The sequence below is a fragment of the Mercenaria mercenaria genome, chromosome 9 (genome assembly GCF_021730395.1).
Source record: "Mercenaria mercenaria strain notata chromosome 9, MADL_Memer_1, whole genome shotgun sequence".
NCBI lineage: Eukaryota > Metazoa > Mollusca > Bivalvia > Venerida > Veneridae > Mercenaria > Mercenaria mercenaria.
The window spans coordinates 37712888-37736840 of NC_069369.1; the positions used below are offsets into that span (position 1 = coordinate 37712888).

General features: G+C 37.1%; 1 protein-coding gene across 1 annotated transcript; it reads left to right on the top strand.

Moving 5' to 3' along the window:
- The first annotated feature begins 1883 nt into the window (after positions 1 to 1883).
- Positions 1884 to 23866, top strand: LOC123546136 (DDB1- and CUL4-associated factor 10 homolog). The gene is made up of 7 exons (XM_053551248.1): positions 1884 to 2697; positions 10115 to 10228; positions 11729 to 11926; positions 12489 to 12634; positions 12931 to 13103; positions 13244 to 13303; positions 18648 to 23866. Exons 1-7 carry the CDS (start codon positions 2501 to 2503, stop codon positions 20484 to 20486), a joined length of 2727 nt encoding a protein of 908 aa, XP_053407223.1. The 5' UTR covers positions 1884 to 2500; the 3' UTR covers positions 20487 to 23866.
- Positions 23867 to 23953: the final 87 nt, after the last annotated feature.

Consider the following 23953-nt stretch of genomic DNA (forward strand, 5'->3'; position numbering starts at 1 on the left):
TAACACTGAGTAGTCACTTCCGGTTTGGTGTAATCCGTCCGAAAAAAAGACAGGCAGTCCAAGTCCGTCTGTAGTCAGATTAAAGAAGTTTGTAACTAGTCCTACTTCGTTCAGAGTACGTCGAAATACGTTCTAACTAGTTGTTAACTCGACCAACTCGTTCACAGACAGTTTAACTCGTTCTGGTTACGTCCTAATCTCTCCCTAGTACGTTCAGAACATAAATTGCAATCACGTTCTGGCCCGATGACTATTAAAAGCCATCACGTTTCGCCCAGTTCTCATTCTCGTTTGTCTCTTCAACCTCTCAAGACAAAAAAATCTACAGCAATAGGCAAGTATCAATATGACTCCAAAGAAAAGTGAAGCCAAACAGAGATAGGGTGTAAAGTGTTAAAGCAGTAAAAGACCAATGCCGATACAGTCTCCTGAGTCAGCCCCTGAACGTGAAAGCCGAGAGGATGAGTGTCGATATATATATTCCCTGCACCTTCTGACGACTCTGTCTCCAAGTTTGAGGATGAAGGAGGACAAAGTCAGAAACCAAAAGGCATAAACTTGGCTAAACCGTGTGCCCAAATCTTGAATCTGTACGACAACGGCATGTATTTATACCCTAACTTGTGTAATTGTACTACAGACGGGATCGACGTTGTAGGAACTGTGAATAAACGTACTAAACGTACTAAAAACGTGCGGAGCGTACTGAGAACGTATTGTAAACTCTTAGAACTGTTTTGAAACGTATTGCAAACATAATATCTTATTTTGATCGTATTCAGATGGAATAACGACTCACTAAGGATGTAATGCGGTCGAGTTAAGTCTTTCTGTGAACGGGTTAAACGAGCTACAAACGGATCCGGTCGGTGTGCACACGTACTTAAATTGACCCCCGATCGCACCACGTCATACCACGTCTCTAGTACGATCGAAGTACGGCGGTTCAGTCCTTAGTACGTCCATCTCGTTTTAAGTACGTTGTCAGTCCGTCTAACTGTAGGACGGAATGATCGGCAGAAATTTTTGAGTAGGCTCAAAGTTCTGGAGCACCATTCCCGTTCAGCTCCGTCGGAGCCAGTCCATATAGTTCTTAGACAGACTGTAGAACGTCGCTACTACGTCTGCTCCGTTGCCACACAGTTTGAGCCCGTTCGGCTACATTTCTTAGAACGTACTGTAAACGAGCTTGGTGTGATGGGGTTATAACAAATGTATTTCAGGTTTAACCAATTTGTGTGTATAACTCATGTACTATTTATAAACTTTGATTTGCTAATGTTGCAACTCTTTTAATGGGTACACCTTTATTATGTTATTAAATATACTATTGTTATTTATGTCGGTCAATAGCTATACATAGCTAATGTTGTTTGTATACTAACACCGACTTTAAATAAGATTTGTATCTTGTATCTTGTATCTAGCACAAGCGCTTGAAGCTCTTTCAATAAATATATGCATTATCATATCCCACCCACCTAATATAATATGAAATAGTACAGATCTACGATCTCTTCGAGAGATCTAACCTGCATATACTTTTTTATTGATTGAGCTTCAAACACCTGTGGTCATAGTGCAATATTTCGTACCAGTTGAAAACCGTATCGACAATAACAGATACTGTAGTGCGGTTGCGCCTTTTAGTAATAGGGGATTTATCACCGGCGCAAAGCGCCGGGGATGAAAATCCCCGAGACGGTAACGTCCGTATATAGATATTCGTCTTTGCTGTTTGCATATACTGAGGCAATTTTTTCGATGTTTTCCGGTTCCGGTTTATGTAAAATCCGCTGACTGGTTGTCTTTATGAACATCCAAGCACCCCGAATCAGTCATAGAAACTCGTAAACCGCGCTATAAACCGCGCTAACATGATAATTTTACTTCTTTTTCGTAATGAAAACTGTACCTGCAACTGAAAAACACTTTTAAAACAGTAAGGAAGTGTAAAGACCGTCAAGTTTCTGCGTGGAGTGCAAACAAACAAAACAAAATTCTAAAAGCTAGTGCGAGAACGCTGAATGACGTCACCGGCATGGCTTCCGTAAATTTTGCAAAGTATGATATTCGCTGTAAGAGGTATGATGACACTAAATGTAAACTACAGTTTAGAGCAAAGTTTCACTTTCTTGAGCGTTGAATATTTCTTTCTAAGCGGATATATAAAAGATAAATCCCCAATGCTAGGCGGTGCCTTAATTCATATTAAATTTGACCGCATTCTTTTGAACTGAGTGAAATAATCAGGAGGACAGTGTCCTTAAATGTCATCTATGTTTATCATTTAATCATTGTTTATCTTTTCTACTGGTTGAAACTGGCTAGATCTACATCAGTCGGATGCCGTGTCATAATCGTACTTACCGCCCTTGAACATTGACTCTCCTAAAAGAAGGTTATCGAGCACTTGCCCGTCAAAACAAAACAAAATTTTGGATAATTTGCATGAAAATGAATTTATTGACATAACAATAGCTTCATATTTGCAATAGCTATGCCGGAGTGTAAAAGAAATACGTTTATTACCAGGAGAGACCGAGAAATAGGTTGCAAAAGAAGATCAGGTGACACAGCAAGGTCTCATTCCAGTTTGTCTGCAAGCATCAAAGCACATCACACCTGGGATCCCAGGAAAACAGTTAGTGATACAGATCATGGTGGAATTTTCAACTTTGATTTCTCTAAGGATGGGTAAATAAGTTGTTTTTACTGTACTTGTAACATTAAAGCCATTAAAAATGGTAAATATGTTACCACCAAATGCTTTGAGCAGGTCCCAGAAAAGTCACACATTCATAATTTGCATGTGCAGTGAAAAAACTTTATTTGATTTCTTAAATAGTGTGATATTCATTTCTAAAGTCACTATATGTTCATTGTAAATATACTTCTTAGTACACAAGTGGAAACTGGCAGGTACTCAAAAATGCAGCTCTCTGATTGGTCAATTAGAACCCCTAATGTTCTGTAATGTCATGATAAAGTTATGAATTAACAATATCTCAAGGGCGTAGGAGCTGGGGCGGCAGAGGCGGCATCCGCCGCCCCAATATTTCGAGGAGCGGCGAAATGCCGAACTCGTAAATTTTTGAAAAGGCTAGAAAATATAATTGAAAATAAATACAGCGGTTTTCCATTTATCATGAAGTGCATCGGCGACTGATATGTACACAGAATCTTGTCATATCGCTGACACCTTGCTAGATCACCTTGGTGACAGGGTATTGTACAAAATCGATAATCCGCAACGACCTAGGTCGTTGTATTTTCACGCCCCGCAGACTCGGATTATAGGCAATACCTTAATTTATTTAATCATAATGATTAAATTCAACATAAAAAATATAGAAAAGTCCTCATAGACTTTACACAGGGTTCCCACGCTATCCGGGAAAACAGGAAAAGTCCGTGAATTTCAAAAATTGACCTACGGCCATGAAAATACCGGGAATTTGGTGGGAGAACGGTAAAGGTACGGGAAAATACCGGGAATTATCCCATTTTGCTAAGGGAAGTAATTCATGATTCAAAATGGCGGACATGGATGTCATTTCAATTTCCTTTTTCGAAAATACCGATGTTTTTGTGGTTGATGAGCCTATATAGGTAGCTATGCTTGAATTTTTAAACAGGCTTTCGGTCATTTTTGTGTCGATTTTTAAGATGCCCTATGAAATTCCGATACGTTTCGAGAATTAATTGTGAAAATCGTGATTAGAGGCACGCTTGAATTCAGTGATCAAACATCAACTTGACTGAAAATAATTTATTTGCTAGAAGTGTATCAAAGATTATATAAATACTGTAGGTGGCACCAGAGGTGTAGTTATTATGAAGGAGTTGATTAAGTCTTCACAACATGCTAGACAATTAAACGATTCATAGTTTCCTTGAGAAACAAAAGCTTGAGAACAGTAAGGAAACAAAATGAAAAAAAGAAGATAAAATTTGCAGAGCCTGTATTTATTAAATAGAAACTTTTAAGCAATATTGGGCCATCATGGCCCTCTTGTTCTTATATTTTCACATTGAATCTAGAAAAATTGACGGGAACGTGCAACCCTTTATGTCGTACAGAGGTCCTTGAAAATCGCAACAAGGTCCTGGAAAAGTCCTTAAATTTCATAGAGGTAAAAGTGTGGGAACCCTGTTTACAGATCTAGTTAAATCAACAAGTATTTCAGCTTCTACATCAAAATATAAAAGGCCAATCAGCCTCGCAATTTTGCATTTCCAAATAGATCATTTGGTAAAAAGAACCCTGAACTCCGTTCATTCAACCCTCAATGATTCAAAGAAAACAGTGAATTGCGTTTTATCTTTATAATGCCATTTAATGACTAAAATGCCATAAGGATTGAATTACCCCTTTATGCCAGGGTCTTGTGCTCGATCCCCTACTTAGGACATTACTGGTTTTATCCTGGCAAGACATTGTCTTATCTAACATTGTACTGCCATTACAGTGTTTAAACATAGTAAACTATAAATAGGGATGAAAACTCCGAAAAAACGAGTATTTTCAACAGATACTGAGCAATCCAAAAGTCGCCAGATTGCACCATTTACTCTAGCTATATGCAAAATTTTCCCGGGGCCACCCCGGGTCCCGTTCATAGGAGGGGACCCCCCTCCTCCGCCCCAATGCTCAAATCGTCCCTACGCCCCTGTATCTTGGAGACGTGTTCTTATTATCTAGTTAAAAGTAGCTGTTATCCAATATAATATGCTAAACTTGTGTTACATAAGTGAGAAAAATGTGCAGTCAGTCAGGGGCTCGAACCCGGGACGCCTCAATCACTTACAGCCTAGGCAAGTGCTCTTTTTGTTACCAACTGAGCTAACCAGCTGCCTGACACATCCTCACTCGTAAAAGTCTATACCATGACATACACCCCTACAAATTGGAAATTCATTCTTGAAGTCATAAGATTGCAAGCGTTTTAACACTGACCAAGCAAGCAAAATGTCACTGGATGAGAAAAATGTGCAGTCAATCTAGCGTTCAAACCCGGGACCCCTTGCTTACAGGGCGAGTGTCCTAGACTGATTTACTCAGCTGCCTGACACATTTTCAGAAAAAAGATCATGTTCTTGAGCTATTTTTAGAAACAGATACATGTACTGTGCAATCCCAGAACTTTTCGATACATGTTCATGATGTTGCGACTTTCTGCGATAAATGATTAAATCATTACTAAATTAGTCATTTGTAATGGTGATTCTCACAAATGGCACATTCTCCAATGATCAGTCAGAGGTGTAACTGTTTCAAGTTATCACAGTTTATAATTAACCCATTTGAGTTGTTGCTTCATAACTTGTGTCAGTTATCATTATTAAAAATCTTACAAAGCCCTCCTGTGCCAATTCCTCATTTTAAATGAGACTTAAATGCAATTATTTCCTGAATCCTTGAACTTTTATTTTTCCAGCTATGCAGTAAATTTTTTTTATGCAAGGCTGATAAAGTTTTATGCAAAAGTTTTAAAGCTATAAAACACTTAACATCCCATTATGCTTATCAGGTCATGATCAGACTAAAAGAGAATTTGTTTAACCACAGTTTGCTACTAATTTCACTTTAAAGGTCACTTTGTGAGAACAGCAAAACGACTTTTTATGCCCCCGAAGGGAGGCATATAGTTTTTGAACCGTCTGTCCGTCTGTCAGTCTGAATGTGTACCACAGTAAGACAACGTGTCGCGCGCAAGACCCAGGTCCGTAGCTCAAAGGTCAAGGTCACACTTAGACGTTAAAGGGTAGTGCATTGATGGGCGTGTCCGGTCCATATCTTTGTCAACCATGGATGGATTTTCAAATAACTTGGCATGAATGTGTACCACAGTAAGACGACGTGTCGGGCGCAAGACCCAGGTCCGTAGCTCAAAGGTCAAGGTCACACTTAGACGTTAAAGGTCATTTTTCATGATAGTGCATTGATGGGCGTGTCCGGTCCATATCTTTGTCATTCATGCATGGATTTTAAAATAACTACGCATGAATGTGTGGCACAGTAAGACGACGTGTCGCGCGCAAGACCCAGCTCCGTAGGTCAAAGGTCCTAAACTCTAACATCGGCCATAACTACTCATTCAAAGTGCCATCGGGGGCATATGTCATCCTATGGAGACAGCTCTTGTTTTTAATAACTTACCTGAGTTAATTATATTTTATAACTAATACAGGTTATAAAATGCTTGAATTATGTTGAAAAAGTAACTGACATAGGTTACATAACTTAAAACAGTTACACCCCTGACTGATGATTATGATTTATCGCAAAAAATGAGCAAGCACTGCATTTATTGAAAATGTAACTGCAAAGATCTTGGTTTTGTGTAATTGTCTTTCATCTTACAAGCCATTAATTAGGATGTGATCATGTCTGTTTTCTATTTGATTTTGACATGTTTTGCATTATTGTTATTATGTCTCCCCCAGGAGACATATTGTTTTTGCCCTGTCCGTCCGTACGTCACACTTCATTTCCGAGCAATAACTGGAGAACCATTTGACCTAGAACCTTCAAACTTCATAGGGTTGTAGGGCTGCTAGAGTAGACGACCCCTATTGTTTTTGGGGTCACTCCGTCAAAGGTCAAGGTCACAGGGGCCCGAACATTGAAAACCATTTCCGATCAATAACTAGAGAACCACGTGACCCAGAATGTTGAAACTTCGTAGGGTGATTGGTCATAAAGAGTAGATGACCCCTATTGATTTTGGGGTCACTCCATCAAAGGTCAAGGTCACAGGGGCCTGAACATGGAAAACCATTTCGGATCAATAACTAGAGAAGCACTTGACCCAGAATGTTGAAACTTCATAGAATGATTGTACATGCAAAGTAGATGACCCCTATCGATTTTGGGGTCACTCCATTAAAGGTCAAGGTCACAGGGGCCTGAACATTGAAAACCATTTCCGGTCAGTAACTTGAGAACCACTTGACCCAGAATGTTGAAACTTCATAGGATGATTGGTCATGAAGAGTAGATGACCCCTATTGATTTTGGGGTCACTCTGTCAAAGGTCAAGGTCACAGGGGCCTGAACATGGAAACCCATTTCCGATCAATAACTAGAGAACCACTTGACCCAGAGTGTTGAAACTTCATAGGATGATTGTACATGCAAAGTAGATGACCCTATCGATTTTGGGGTCACTCCATTAAAGGTCAAGGTCACAGGGGCCTGAACATTGATAACCATTTCCGGTCAGTAACTTGAGAACCACTTGACCCAGAATGTTGAAACTTCATAGGATGATTGGTCATGAAGAGTAGATGACCCCTATTGATTTTGGGGTCACTCTGTCAAAGGTCAAGGTCACAGGGGCCTGAACATTGAAAACCATTTCCGATCAATAACTAGAGAACCACTTGACCCAGAATGTTGAAACTTCATTTGATGATTGTACATGCAAAGTAGATGACCCCTAACGATTTTGGGGTCACTCTGTGAAAGGTCAAGGTCACAGGGGCCTGAACATTGAAAACCATTTCCGGTCAGTAACTTGAGAACCACTTGACCCAGAATGATGAAACTTCATAGGATGATTGGTCATGCAGAGTAGATGACCCCTAATGATTTTAGGGTCACTCTGTTAAAGGTCAAGGCCACAGGGGCCTGAACATGGAAAACAATTTCCAGTCAATAACTTGAGAACCTCTCGACCCAGAATGTTGAAACTTCATAGGATGATTGTTCATGCAGAGTAAATGACCCCTATTGTTTTTGGGGTCACTCAGTTAAAGGTCAAGGTCACAGGGGCCTGAACATTGATAACCAGTTCCGATCAATAACTTGAGAACCACTTGACCCAGAATGTTGAAACTTCATAGGATGATTGAACATGCAGAGTAGATGACCCCTGTTGATTTTGGGGTCAGTCTATTAAAGGTCAAAATCACAGTGCCCTGTTCATGTAAAATCATTTTTTGGAAATAACTTGAGAACCACTTGACCTACAATGTTGAAACTTAATAGGATGATTGGACATGCAGAGTAGATGACCCCTATTTATTTTGAGGTCACTTGATCAAAGGTCAAGGTCACAGAAGCCTGAACAGTGACTTGAGAACCACTAGGCCAAGAGTGTTGAAATTTAGCGGGATGACTGGACATGCAAAGTAGATGATCCCTATTGCAGCCAACCATCAGTGTCTCTTTGACTTTCGTTCCTGACCCCTATTGACTTCTTGCCTATAGGACTTTGCATTGGGGGAGACATGCGCTTTTTTACAAAAGCATTTTCTAGTTTGCTTTATTTTTCTATACAGAATTGAAGTCTCCAATTAACAAGGCTTTTCTACAGTAGGGGCTATTGATAGGCTACTTCCCCTCAGAAAATTTCTTTAAAATCATACTGTTTTGCCTTAGAATTGACTGTACATCAGAACATTTATCCCCCTTTGCCCAAGTTGAAGTATGTGCTATACCTTGCCTCAGATAACTGGTCCAGGCCACTTTCCCTTTCGTTACAATACTTTGATTAAAGACTGGTGTATTTAACAAATTTTGGCATTAATAAGTCACATTATTTTAAAAACAACATTCAGTTTTATTTGATGATTTCATTGGGAAAGGACAAGATTTTTTATTTGTATATTTAAGTTTCATTGTTTGTGATTTTGTATCACATAAGTATACATTATGTCTTAATTATGATCATGAGCTCTTTGCAGCATCCAGACAGACTAATTTACACACTCACTGTATATAGATCTATCAACTTGTTTTTTGTCACCATCTGTGACATTACAGTCTTATTAAGTTACTGTTGGCTCATTTCATTCCTAAAGATTAAATATGCATGTGCTAGGTAAAAAAAAACAGTCATCAGAAAACACAACATGTGAATTACGACACTTCGATTGCACAAATCAAGCCATCTTTATGCTTCTGATTTGCATTTTCACCTGAACCCAGAGGAAAACTTTTCTTACTTTAGTAGACAGAATTGTGTTCATAATATGCTTGAAATTCTCATCTGAATTACTGTAACAGTATATTAGGCCAGGAGCTGGGGTGCAAACGTTGACCTCTCCTTTTATAGTTGCTGGATGTCTTAATTACCACTTGTCCATTTCTAAGCAGATTCTGATTCAGAAGTATTTTGCATGCTTTTCAGTGAAAGAGGACATTTTATGTGAACACCAGTGTGGTGGTCAGGTGCATTTGGATAAGTATTTGCAGAGTTATGGCCCTTGAAATAGTTAAAACCGTAAAAGGGGTCAGTTCATGTTACAATACACAGACAGTGTATCTTTGTTTGCATTTGTGCACATGATATCATTTATTGATTAACATTGTACTTAACATTGTGTATTCTGTTTGTGGAAAGTGTATTCCGGTTTTTAGGTGGACTCTGGTTTAATGTGTGACAGTTAAACCAAAATGTTGGCAGGTCAGAGGTCAATAATTTTAGATTTTGATGAATCTAAACCTTTAAATGTGATCTCATTTAAAGGGGTCGTTCAGTGATGTTATCATTATCTTTGTTTGTATATGTGCAGATGTTTATTTATTTTATTTGTAAACATTCTGTCAGGTTAGTGACTCAATTACATTGTATTTATATGATATCTTGATTTGACTTTTTGACTGTATGATAATGACAAAATTGCTTATACAATCCTGTGTAACTCAGTCAACAGCTGATAACTGATTTCTCGGTGTCAAAATGCATGTTTTTTAATTTAGTGTATTCAGTAATTAACTTCCTCCACCTGATAAAGGCTGCCCAATATTTAACTCTTAGCATACTAGCGGCAATTGTATCTGCCTTATGCGACCAGTGCAGATCAAGATCAGCCAGTCTGATCATGATCAGCACTGTTTGCTGTTCAGTCAGTAAACCTTCAGTGACTACCCCTATGAACTATAAATCATTAAATGGTAATGTCCAAATTGAAAGATAGGGTAGTCCATTTTAGAAACTTAGCAGGGTAAGAGTTAAAAAGAAAGTAAGTTATAAGTTGGATTTATTGATTTTTTTTCTTTAAAAATGTACTTTTTTTTAAAGCCTTGATAAATGCCACCTTTATATAAATCTTTGAAGAGTATTAGTTAACTAAATTATCCATATTTCTGTTTTGGTTGCAGATCTCTGCTTGGTGCAGCATGTGAGAGAAAGAGTGTGTTATTGTTTGATCCATTCAATGGTAAATTGGTGGCCAGCAAAACCAATGCCCACACTGATTGTGTGAACTGTGTTAAGTAAGTGAACATGTTTTAAATATTTTTTGTAACCATTAAGTGACCTTTGAAAATGTAAAACATATTAATTTTGAACTTTTTGTGCCTTTCATTTTTCTGCCTGTCTGCCCTTTAACAAGGAAGATCTAATTATAGGGGAAAAAACAAAATGTTAGAGAGTAAAGAAAATATTAGTTTAAAAGATGTATATTTGCATATAACTCAAAAAAATACATTTCTGAAAGAAACATAAAATTTATATTGTCTCTGTCATTTGAATATGACAGAGCTTCAAAATACTAACTTTTCAGGAAACAAAAGAAATATTTGAGCCGTGCCATGAGAAAACCAACATAGAGGGTTTGCGACCAGCATGGATCCAGACCAGCCTGCGCATCCGCACAGTCTGGTCAGGCTCCATGCTGTTCGCTTTTAAAGCCTATTGGAATTGGAGAAACTGTTAGCGAACAGCATGGATCCTGACCAGACAGCGCATCTGCGCAGGCTGGTCTGGATCCATGCTGGTCGCAAACCCACTATGTTGGTTTTCTCATGGCACGGCTCATTTATAGAAATCAGTGTATCTAAAACTGCAAGAAGTAACATGAGCAAGGAAGTGCTGTATCTGCAATACAAGCATGAAAAAACTACCGGTATCACAAACATCTAATTTCTGATGTTTATGAATACTACCTTCAAAAATATGCAGCATCATAAAATATTGTGGAATTCTGACATAATTATGATTTTTAACACACTTGAGAATCAGCCACACAGAACAATTTATTTAAGTGCCAGCTTCTGATTGGTAAATAAAGCAAACAATATATACTTATATGTATAATGACCCAGAAATATACATAGAATAAACAAAATTAATATACTGAGTAACATTTATTTGTGTACATTGACTTTTTCATTGCATATACGTCTTTTTCAACCATTGTGAGTTTAGAGCAGTCACAATACATCATTTACTCACATGACGATTTCTGGTCTTTGTGATTGGATAGCTATCTTATAGTTTCGCAGTAGATATGGGAATATTTCAGTGTTTGAAAATGGCTACATTGCACTTAGGTCCTTTTCAAACAACAACAGGTGATAATGAACATAGTAAACTGCTGTTCAAATAAAAGTGTTAATGACCTGTATATATCAAGTTGTTTGTTTTGCTGATTTAAGCCCGTTTTTAATAGCTTAGAATGTATATAATATACTGTATATGGTGGACAGTTAACTAACTAGTGCTTCTGGATTCCTTATTTCTTACCAGGTGTTCTCTGCAAGTGGTTGACAACTTCCCCACTTGATTTAGAGATGAAGAACGAATGATCCTAGATGTTATATTATCTTCAGTCTGTCATTGAAGAGAATATACACCTTACCCAGGTTTCGCACGTACAGCCTCCTGCCTGAAAGTCTTGTGCCCAATCTGTTGAGCTTCCCAGGACCTTTATAAAAAATGTTTGAAGAAGAAACTTTCCTAAAAATCAATTTTCATTGCTTATTGCATTGCAGGTTTTTAGATGACCGTTTATTTGCGACATGTTCAGATGACACAACTGTAGCATTATGGGATACACGATATCTGAAACACAATGTGCAAACATTTCGGGGTCACTCAAACTGGGTGAAAAACATAGAGTATGACTCTAAGCAGGGTATTTTACTAACATCAGGATTTGATGGTTGCATCTACACATGGAATATCAACAGGTGGGAGTATTATTTGTGTGTGTAGTAATTTTCCCTTGCTTGTGATATTAAACTTTTTTTATTATAATATTTCTTGTTTCATTAGAAGGGTCAACTTAACCTTTGCCCTGCTAAATTTCTAAAATGGACTAGTCCATCATTCAGTTTGGGCAGTATCATGCATCTCATTAAATACAAATGTACATTATTTTAAAGTCTTATTCTATATTCACTTGAAGAACATGATTATAGAATTCTATGCAGATGATCCATATCATACACTAGTGACTTGCCAGTCAGTAGTCAAAACTGTTGCCTGAAGGATGGAGGGCAATAGTTTTGACTGTTGACTAGCAAGCCTTATTTACTACATGACACCAGAAACAGATTTTGATAATTGTTTTCTCCAAGTTTTGACTTTAGCTCAGCAAAATTTAGTGTTGAAATACAGACCTCAATATTATGAACTATGGACATGCGATTTATATCAGGAGTCATATAATAAGTTAGCTTTATTTCAAAGATGAACTTGTTGTCAGAATGACAGGTATATTGATGTATTTAAAAAGTGCTTTATCACTAGGTACAGCAATGAGGAGTCATCGAATAAAGTGTTCTACACTAGTGGTCTAATGCGGTCCAAATTGTCACCAGACTTCTCGAAGCTTATCATATCAACACATGAAGGCTACATTATTGTTGTTCATAATCTGGATCTCTCCACATTGGGTAAGATTTGCAGTAAAAGACTGTTTACCATTATGATGCATGTGCATGCTAACACAAAATTAATGTATTTATCTTAAAATGGTCACATGGGTGGTTAATTTGCTTGCCCATATAGTTTTACTATTGAATGCTTGGATGTTGCTTGGACTTCTATTCTCCTAAGTGTTTCTGTTGGCCTTGTGTTTTTAATCAGCGTTGCTCAGTAATTGCATTGAGTCTACTCAATAGATCACATTGACTAAGATCCTTTATGATTTATTGTGTCAAATTACAAATTGTTATTTACATTATTAAAGGTGAGGATCTTAAGGGGTTCAAGCCGAATATGTACCGCTTGATGCAGCGCAGCCAGACTCCATTAAGGATTGGACTTATGTACAACCATGTGTTTGAGCAGGAGAGAAATAGAGTTCAGTTCATTGCAGACTGGCCTACTGGAAATGACGCTAACATTATATCATCTCTTCAGGTTAGTGAAATTGAAGTAATGTTCAAATAGAATTTTAATAAGTTGAAAAAATCTCTTAACTTTTGCCTGTAGTATATTTGATTTATCTCCAAGGTTGATCAATTTCCTATTTGATTTTTGTAATTTTATTGACATTTCAGGTTCATCCTCAGGGCTGGTGTATGTTATCAAGAAACACAGATTCCAGTGAAAATACAGAAGTAAGTTATGTTATTTTCAAGATTACTTGTAAGCTCAAACCATGTTAAACCAAAAGTTGTCTCAATTTTTTTATCATAAGTCATACCAGCACAGTGCAGGGGTTGACTGGACATATTGCAACTTTTTCAGCTTTTAGTTGTGAAGGAAATACTCTAGGTCAGGCAGAGGCAGCCACCTTGGTAGAACCACCAACCTTCTGCAAGCCATCATCTAGATGGCTTTTAACCTTTACCTTGCTTAATTGCTAAAATGGACTGGTCCATCATTCAGTTTGGGCAGTACCACTTATTATTCAAAGGGGTGTTCACTGAAAATTTACTGACTGAATAGTGAACAGTGCTGACCATGATCAGCCTGCACAAATGTGCAGGTTGATCTTGGTCTGCACTGGTTGCGAAGGCAGAATCACTTGCTGCCAGCAGGCTAAAGGTTACAATGATGACATGACCTTAACCACTTAGCCTCAAAGTCCCCCCCCCACCCACCTTATAGTGTATGTTAAATGGGGCTGGTGAGTGAAAATGTCATAATAGTATAACTGTATATTAAGGTACTTCTGCACATTTGGATCAAAGTTTTTACTACAATGTAGAATTTCTTTAAACCCTGATTTTTTTAAAACTTCATAATGTACTAAAAAGTTCGGCAAATAAAAAAGGTAGGGTCATGTGCTTGATTTTTTGCTATTAATCTGATTTGAGAAATTTGGACCTTGCACAGGTTTTCATATTGAGAATTTATGGGAAAATAACAATTTTGATAACAATTTATGGAAAAGAAAATTTCTAAGAAGTAGATTTTAATGAAACTTCTCACAGTCATAAATAAACATATGACCTCTAGTATGGTGATTTAAAATGTATAGGTCTGTGTGCTTGTTTTCGAGATATTTGCCCATAAAAAGAGATCTGCACATTTCAAGCTGATATTAAGACATAATTTTGTCAAATGTTTCAATATCATATTTTTTTTTAGAACATAGTTTACTTTGCCGTTTCAATAAATTTACCCACAGGTTGTCATTCATCATTCATTTCCATTTGTCGTGTCCAGGTTTTATTCTAAAGTTTTCTGGATAAATGACGTTACGCCATTACTCCCAGTTAATCAGACATGCAGAACTACCTTATTGTAAAGTTTTAAGTGTTCATGTGTAGCATAACCACTTTTTTAGCTCACCTGAGCAATGCTCAGGTGAGTTTTTCTGATCGCTTGATGTCCGGCGTCTGTCGTCCGTCGTCTGTCGTCTGTCGTCTGTCAACATTTAGCTTGTGTATGCGATAGAGGCTGTATTTTTCAATTAATCTTCATGAATATTGGTCAGAATGATAACCTTGATGAAATCTAGGCCGAGTTCGAAAATGGGTCATCTCGGGTCAAAAACTAGGTCACTAGGTGAAATCAAAGAAAAACCTTGTGTATGCGATAGAGGCTGTATTTTTCAATTGATCTTCATGAATATTTGTCAGAATGATTGCCTTGATGAAATCTAGGCCGAGTTCGAAAATGGGTCATCTCGGGTCAAAAACTAGGTCACTAGGTCAAATCAAAGAAAAACCTTGTGTATGCGATAGAGGCTGTATTTTTCAGTTAATCTTCATGAATATTGGTCAGAATGATAACCTTGATGAAATCTAAGCCGAGTTCGAAAATGGGTCATCTCGGGTCAAAAACTAGGTCACTAGGTCAAATCAAAGAAAAACCTTGTGTATGCGCTAGAGGCTGTATTTTTCAGTTATTCTTAATGAATTTTGGTGAGAATGATAACCTTGATGAAATCTAGGCCGATTTCGAAAATGGGTCATCTCGGGTTAAAAACTAGGTCACTAGGTCAAATCAAAGAAAAACCTTGTGTATGCGCTAGAGGCTGTATTTTTCAATTGATCTTCATGAATATTAGTCAGAATGATTGCCTTGATAAAATCTAGGCCGAGTTCGAAAATGGGTCATCTCGGGTCAAAAACTAGGTCACTAGACCAAATCAAAGAAAAATCTTGTGTATGTGATAGAGGCGGTATTTTTCAATTGGTCTTCATGAATTTTGGTCAGAATGATAACCTTGATGAAATCTAGGCAGATTTCGAAAATGGGTCATCTTGGGTCAAAAACTAGGTCACTAGGTCAGATCAAGGAAAAACCTTGTGTATGCGATAGAGGCTGTATTTTTCAATTGATCTTCATGAATTTTGGTCAGAATGATTACCTTGATGAAATTTAGACCAAGTTCGCAAATGGGTCATCTGGGATCAAAAACTAGGTCACTAGGTCAAATCAAAGAAAAACCTTGTGTATGCAATAGAGGCTGTATTTTTCAACTGATATTCATGAAACTTAGCCAGAATGATTACCTTGAAAAAATCTAGGCCGAGTTCGAAAATGGGTCATCTGGGGTCAAAAACTAGGTCACTAGGTCAAATTGAAGAAAAACATTGTGTATGCAATAGAGGATGTATTTTTCAATTGATCTTCATGAAATCTGGTCAGAGTGATTGCCTTGATGAAATCTAGGTCGAGTTTGAATATTGGTTATCTGAGATCAAAAACTAGGTCACTAGGTCAAATTAAAGAAAAATCTTGTGTATGCGATAGAGACTGTTTTTTTTCAATTGATTTTTATGAAATTTGGTCAGGATGATTGCCTTGATGAAATGTAGGTCAAATTTGAATATGGGTCATCTGAGGTCAAAAACTAGGTCACTTGGTCAGATCAAAGAAAAAACTTGTGTATGTGATAGAGGCTGTATTTTTCAATTGATCTTCATGAATTTTGGTCAGAATGATTGCCTTGATAAAATCTAGGTCGAGTTTGAACATGGGTCATCTAGGGTCAAAAACTAGGTCATATCTAAGAAAATGCTTGTTTTATCGCAAGAGACCAATTTTTTGGTCCAATCTTATTGAAAATTGGTCAGAATATTTGTTTCCATGAAATCACTAGGTCAGACATGCTTTACACTGTTATGGTGTGTTTCTTAGGTGAGCGACCTAGGGCCATCTTGGCCCTCTTGTTTAGCTCACCTGAGCAATGCTCAGGTGAGTTTTTCTGATCGCTCGATGTCCGGCGTCTGTCGTCTGTCGTCTGTCAACATTTAGCTTGTGTATGCGATAGAGGCTGTATTTTTCAATTAATCTTCATGAATATTGGTCAGAATGATAAACTTGATGAAATCTAGACCGAGTTCGAAAATGGGTCATCTCGGGTCAAAAACTAGGTCACTAGGTCAAATCAAAGAAAAACCTTGTGTATGCGATAGAGGCTGTATTTTTCAATTAATCTTCATGAATATTGGTCAGAATGATAAACTTGATGCAAACTAGGCCGAGTTCGAAAATGGGTCATCTAGGGTCAAAAACTAGGTCACTAGGTCAAATCAAAAAAAAACCTTGTGTATGCGATAGAGGCTGTATTTTTCAATTGATCTTCATGAATTTTGGTCAGAATGATTGCCTTGATGAAATCTAGGCCGAGTTCGAAAATGGGTCATCTCGGGTCAAAAACTAGGTCACTAGGTCAAATCAAAGATAAACCTTGTGTATGTGATTGAGGCTGTATCTTTCAATTATTCTTCATGAATATTGGTCAGAATGATAACCTTGATGAAATCTAGGCTGAGTTCGAAAATGGGTCATCTCGGGTCAAAAACTAGGTCACTAGGTCAAATCAAAGAAAAACCTTGTGTATGCGATAGAGGCTGTATTTTTTCAATTGATCTTCATGAATATTGGTCAGAATGATTGCCTTGATGAAATCTAGGCCGAGTTCGAAAATGGGTCATCTCGGGTCAAAAACTAGCTTACTAGGTCAAATCAAAGAAAAACCTTGTGTATGCGATAGAGGCTGTATTTTTCAACTGATCTTCATGAAATTTAGCCAGAATGATTACCTTGATAAAATCTAGGCCGAGTTCGAAAATGGGTCATCTGGGGTCAAAAACTAGGTCACTAGGTCAAAAAACCTTGTGTATGCGATAGAGGCTGTATTTTTCAATTGATCTTCATGAATTTTGGTCAGAATGATTACCTTGGTGAAATTTAGACCAAGATCGAAATGGGTCATCTGGGATCAAAAACTAGGTCACTAGGTCAAATCAAAGAAAAACCTTGTGTATGCAATAGAGGCTGTATTTTTCAACTGATCTTCATGAAATTTAGCCAGAATGATGACCTTGATAAAATCTAGGCCGAGTTCGAAAATGGGTCATCAGGGGTCAAAAACTAGGTCACTAGGTCAAATCGAAGAAAAACATTGTGTATGCAATAGAGAATGTATTTTTTAATTGATCTTCATGAAATTTGGTCAGAGTGATTGCCTTGATGAAATCTAGGTCGAGTTTGAATATGGGTTATCTGAGGTCAAAAACTAGGTCACTAGGTCAAATTAAAGAAACATTTTGTGTATGCGATAGAGACTGTTTTTTTCAATTGATTTTTATGAAATTTGGTCAGGATGATTGCCTTAATGAAATCTAGGTCGAATTTGAATATAGGTCATCTGAGGTCAAAAACTAGGTCACTTGGTCAAATCAGAGAAAAAACTTGTGTATGTGATAGAGGCTGTATTTTTCAAATGATCTTCATGAATTTTGGTCAGAATGATTGCCTTGATAAAATCTAGGTCGAGTTTAAACATTGGTCATCTAGGGTCAAAAACTAGGTCATATCTAAGAAAATGCTTGTTTTATCGCAAGAGACCAATTTTTTGGTCCAATCTTAATGAAAATTGGTCAGAATATTTGTTTCCATGAAATCACTAGGTCAAACATGTTTTACACTGTTATTGTGTGTATCTTAGGTGAGCGACCTAGGGCCATCTTGGCCCTCTTGTTTTATGATTAACTATCAATAATTCCAGTATCTGTTAAAGCAATTTGATTGGTTTAGCTAAGACTTCCATGTATGGACCCTATATTGATCAGTTTTGTATTCTTAGACGTACTTCAGCTTTGCATTAGTAGCAGACAATGCCAAATCATATAGTATTAATATTTTTAAAAACAGCAATAACATTCTTATTTCGGAATGAAACATATTAGGTACATATCGTATAAAATAATTGTGGTTTCAATTCAAAATATGACCAAAATGTTGTTTTCAAATTTTTTTATACCAAGAGTAAAATCGGTAAAAAAAAAAAAAAGAAAATAGGTGCAGAAACATGATTTCTTGGAAATAATAGGATTAAATTATATTTTCCGTTGTTCATATGTGTTTAAACCCTGCCTTATAATGCACACATTTCATTGTGTTATATTGAAGGGTTTACACATGAATGAACACCAGAAAAGAATAATTTGGTTCTTTATTCTTTCGATCTTTTTATCAAAATGTGTTTTATCTTTTCAGTGGACATGTGTACATGAACTACAGGATGATCAGCTTGAGAAAAAAATTACAAAACGTCCTTGGGAGATGGAACGAGTCACTCCCCATACATCATCAGCTTACTGTACTTCTACAAACACTCCAGCTTATTCTTCATTGGCTCCTTCAAATCAGACACGCCCACGCAATCCTTCATCCAGTGAGAATCAGTCAGAAAATACCATTAACCAGTCACCTTCAACTAATACTTCTACAAATTCATTGAATCAGGACCTTGATTCGAGTGCAAGCAACCAACCAGAAGACAGTGCTAGAAATTCTCAAGGGCAGCCACTGCCAAGTGGCCAGGCTGCTTCTGATTCAAGTCATTCTGATCTCATTTCTTCAACAAGAGATGCAAGATCCCCAGACACAAATTCTAATGATGGAACATTCAGACCAGCGCCTGTTGAAATATCAGGTGGATCTCAAAACGATTCTAATACTGGTCAGCCTGAGAGTCGTGCAGCTGTCTCGCCACAAGTTACAGGCCCTATACACAATTCTTTAATACAGATCCGTCGTGGAGCTAGGCAGGAAGACGGGAGTTTTTCTTTTTCAATTTCTGTACATACTTCTAGTGGCAGGACCATTGAATTTAACCAAGATGATCTGGCATCAGACGATGAAGATACTGGCATAAGAATTGAAAGAATAATACCTAACAATAGACCAGATCTTGACCCATCGAATCTCAGTTTGGATAATTCGAGACAAACCGGAATGGAAAACAGATCTGTACAGCAAAATGAACCAGAAACTGATTCAGCTGCTGCAAGGGAAGCAGCCCCAACAGGTAATAGTGAAACATCACATGAACAAAGTAGAGAAACAACTTCAGGCACTGAGAGAGATGTCACTGAAGGGGAATTAAATGAAGGTAGGGGAACAGCATCAGTGGACTCAACAAGAAATGTTTTTCTTACCGATGGTAATGCAAGTGATAGTGACAGTGATTATGATAACAACATACCCCTCCCACTTATCGATCACACTATTGACGATGATTCAGATTCTGAAAATGAAAGCGAACATGATTTGATAGAAGAAGATCGATATGAATTCAGTAATGATTCAGAGGATGAGGGGGCTGTAGGGTCAAGCTTTGACATTGCTTATACAAATGAAGAAACCGGGGGTGAAATAAACTTAACCATTCAGGATAATGGCGGTGCAACTGCTAATGTCGAATCGGACCGTTTGTTCAGGAATTCCGGTCTTTCTCGAATAAGACGTGCTGGTAACTCAAGAAGCACAAGAGCGAACCCCAGTAATGAGTCTAGAAGCTCTGCTGCAAGTTCATCTGCCTATCCAAGTTCAGTGAACACAAATGCACAAAACACTAGTCCACAGATAGCAAACTCCCTTGATTCACGGCCTAGAAATAACTCATTCATGTTCGTCCTTGAATCTAATACAGGTAACAGGAGAAGAAGAATTCTGAACCTTAGTTACCTTGACAGCTATTCTGAAAGTGAAAATAATCAGTTACAAAAGAACATCCATTGGAACAGAAAAAAATTGCTCGGCTATACGGAAGAATGCAATGTCGGTAGAGGTTTTATTAAGGAGGTTGGGTTCAGTCATGATGGACGATTGATAAGTTCACCATTTGGTTTCGGCTTACGGATCTTTGCGTTTGATTCTCAATGTAACGAGTTATGTGACTGCATTCCGACAAGTCCAGTGAAGTTATACGAAGTGACTTGCTCTTTGGCACATGTAAACTGTGTTGTTGCAACCAAGTTTTCACCAGTGCATAACATGATTGTATCTGGATGTCTAGATGGTAAAATTGCATTTCATCAGCCAGTCCTGTAAAATTGTGCCAACCATTTTAACAGTAAAGTAAAATTGACAGTTTCAGATTATTGTATCTCTATCGTAATACGCAGTGGATTTTTGCAAGTCAAATTTATGAATGCACATTATTGTTTAAAAGTCCATTCATTTTTTTTTATGAAACACTGAAAAATTTCCTCCAACTTCTGAAATATTGCCATCTTTTTTCAAGGTTTTAAATCCAGTATTCATTTTTAGCTCATCTGATTTTTTGAAAAAAAATGATGAGTTATTGTCATCACTTGAGCGGTTGTCGGCGTCGGCGTCGGCGTCGGCGTTGCCTGGTTAAGTTTTATGTTTAGGTCAGCTTTTCTCCTAAACTATCAAAGCTATTGCTTTGAAACTTGGAATACTTGTTCACCATCATAAGCTGACCCTGTATAGCAAGAAACATAACTCCATCTTGCTTTTTGCAAGATTTATGGCCCCTTTTGTACTTAGAAAATATCAGATTTCTTGGTTAAGTTTTATGTTTAGGTCAACTTTTCTCCTAAACTATCAAAGCTATTGCTTTGAAACTTGGAATACTTGTTCACCATCATAAGCAGACCCTGTACATCAAGAAACATAACTCCATCTTCCTTTTTGCAAGATTTATTGCCCCTTTTGGACTTAGAAAATCAGTTTTCTTGGTTAAGTTTTATGTTTAGGTCAGCTTTTATCCAAAACTATCAAAGCTATTGCTTTAAAACTTGCAACACTTGTTCACCATCATAAGTTGACCCTGTACAGCAAGAAACATAACTCAGTCCTGCTTTTTGCAAGATTTATGGCCCCTTTTGGACTTAGAAAATATCAGATTTCTTGGTTAAGTTTTATGTTTAGGTCAACTTTTTCTCTTAAACTATCAAAGCTATTGCTTTGAAACTTGCAACACTTGTTCACCATCATAAGCTGACCCTGTACAGCAAGCAACATAACTCCATCCTGCTTTTTGCAATAATTATTGCCCCTTTTGGACTTAGAAAATCATTTTCTTGGTTGAGTATTATGTTTAAGTCAACTTTTCTCATAAACTATCAAAGCTATTGCTTTAAAACTTGCAACAGTTTTTCACCATCATAAGTGGACACTGTACATCAAGAAACATAACTCTATCCTGCTTTTTGCAAGAATGATGGCCCTTTTTAGACTTAGAAAATCATGGGTAGGACAATATTTCTATTACACAAAAAAAATCAGATGAGCGTCAGCACCCGCAAGGCGGTGCTCTTGTTGTTATATGTTATCAAATAACGAGTTGAATGTAGAATTTCTAGTGATGTTATGATCTACAAATCTTAGAAAATGAAAGAAGTGCAATAAGATGTTGCGTTCTTATTGATATAAAAAGTGAATTTAGATAGACTAAATTTATATTGGATTTTTTAAAGACCCTTTAAGCTAATTAATTGCTTTAACAGTTTAATAGGTGAATAATACTCAGAACTAGAACTAGTACTAAACATTATTCATATTTTCATGCATCTTTTTCATAATTTTAAATAATAGTTCATGGAAAACTGATACATGCTCAGTTTCCATTTTCTCTGCTTATATTTCTATTGATTATGATGGGCTTAAAAAAATAAAGAGTAAAGTTGTTTTAAATGTTAGTCACATGAAGATTTATATATATGAGCCGTGCCATGGGAAAACCAATATAGTAGGTATGCGACCAGCAAGGATCCAGACCAGCCTGCGCATCCGCGCAGTCTGGTCAGGATCCATGCTGTTCGCTTTTAAAGCCGACTGCAATTAGAGAAACCATTAGCGAACAGCATGGATCCTGACCAGACTGCGCGGATGCGCAGGCTGGTCTGGATCCATGCTGGTCGCAAAGCCACTATGTTGATTTTCTCATGGCACGGCTCAATTATATATATTAATTCAGTTGTTTCTTGTTTCATGCTACAGGTAGCTAAATCTTTCAGGGGGGGGAGATTTCGTGCTTTTTCTGTTTGACAATTCACATTCCCTGAAATGTTATACCACTATAACTATATACTACAAACAAACTGGGGGGGGGGGGAGAGGTTATTCAGGCAACTTTTTCCAGTCTTTCTGTAAATCTGAACCCTAACCTATTGAATAATAATGTTTACACCAAAGAAAGGAGTAACAGAACCTAGTGTTGTAGAGAGTACATGTAGTTCAAGCAACATATACTAACATGACTTCCAGTCAAGGTGTGATTCACCTTTAGGTATATCTCTTAATTTGTTTTGATATTTTGGTATTGTGCATAACCTTCATGTATTTTTTCAGTAAATGGCATGGTAAACCAATATTTCAATGTGTTTTCATATTAAAACATAGAAACATAAAAGTTTTGAAATTTACAATATACTACAAATTTAAGTTGCTGATTTTTTTTATGCCCCCGAAGGGAGGTATGTTAGTTTTCAACTGTCCGTCCGTTAGTTGTTCATTCGTTCGTTCGTCACAACTTAACTTTTTGCATGAAGGCACTTTACTTGCGTACCACTGCACCCAGGACCTTCAAACTTCACATGCTGATAGTACTTATTGAGTACACGACCCCTACTGACTTTGGGGTCACCAGGTCAAAGGTCAAGGCGCTGCGGGGGGCATTTGTCACCATGAGTGACAGCTCTTGTTTTGTGATACGGTTGCTATAATTGTTAAACTGCGTACATTATCTCTTCCGCAAGAAAGGTCTTTTTGCGATTATTTTTTTTAAAATGTATATTATATACATTAAGCTTAATAGAACCAGAAAAAGAGTTTAAAATGGTTGTTTTGTGTGTTGTTTAATTGCGATTTATTTGTTATTGATCATGGTTAATGATACTGTGTCAGTAACCACAATTAGCCTACAGTTTGTTAGGGTATTTAAAAAATCAGTCGTTATCATGGTCTGTTTGTATTTGTGGAAAATAAGAGGCCACTTTGACTTACTATGTGTATGAGAGAAAGACATGATTCACTGATTATGATAGTTATTTTCTTCTTATTTCCTCTTTTTGAATCCTAGTAGGATTTGTTAACTTCTTTAGAAGTATTGCAGCATAACTTGCTGCAGCCCTATTAAAGGCATTGTATCATACCATACATAACTAACCTTGTGTAGTATAGTTCTAGGATAGGATCACTAACTATTGAAATAAGAATTTCTAGACAATACATGTAGTTTTAATCTCTAAACGTTTGAATGATACTCAAGAAATTGCATGAAAAGCGATGACAAGTAGGCAAATCCTACAAAACCATACTGCACGCATCATATACGCAACATGCTATAAACACATGACACTTTTTGTTGTTTCCTATCTGTATTATCAGGAGATTTTTGTAATATGTATAAGATAATATAATTTTATTATCATTTTAATGTTATTAAAAAGTAAGAATCCAAATGTGTTTGTTACTGTCTGTAGATATTCAACAGATAGTGGGGTAATCATGTAGCTACTCTACACAGAATTCAAAGGTCTGACATCATG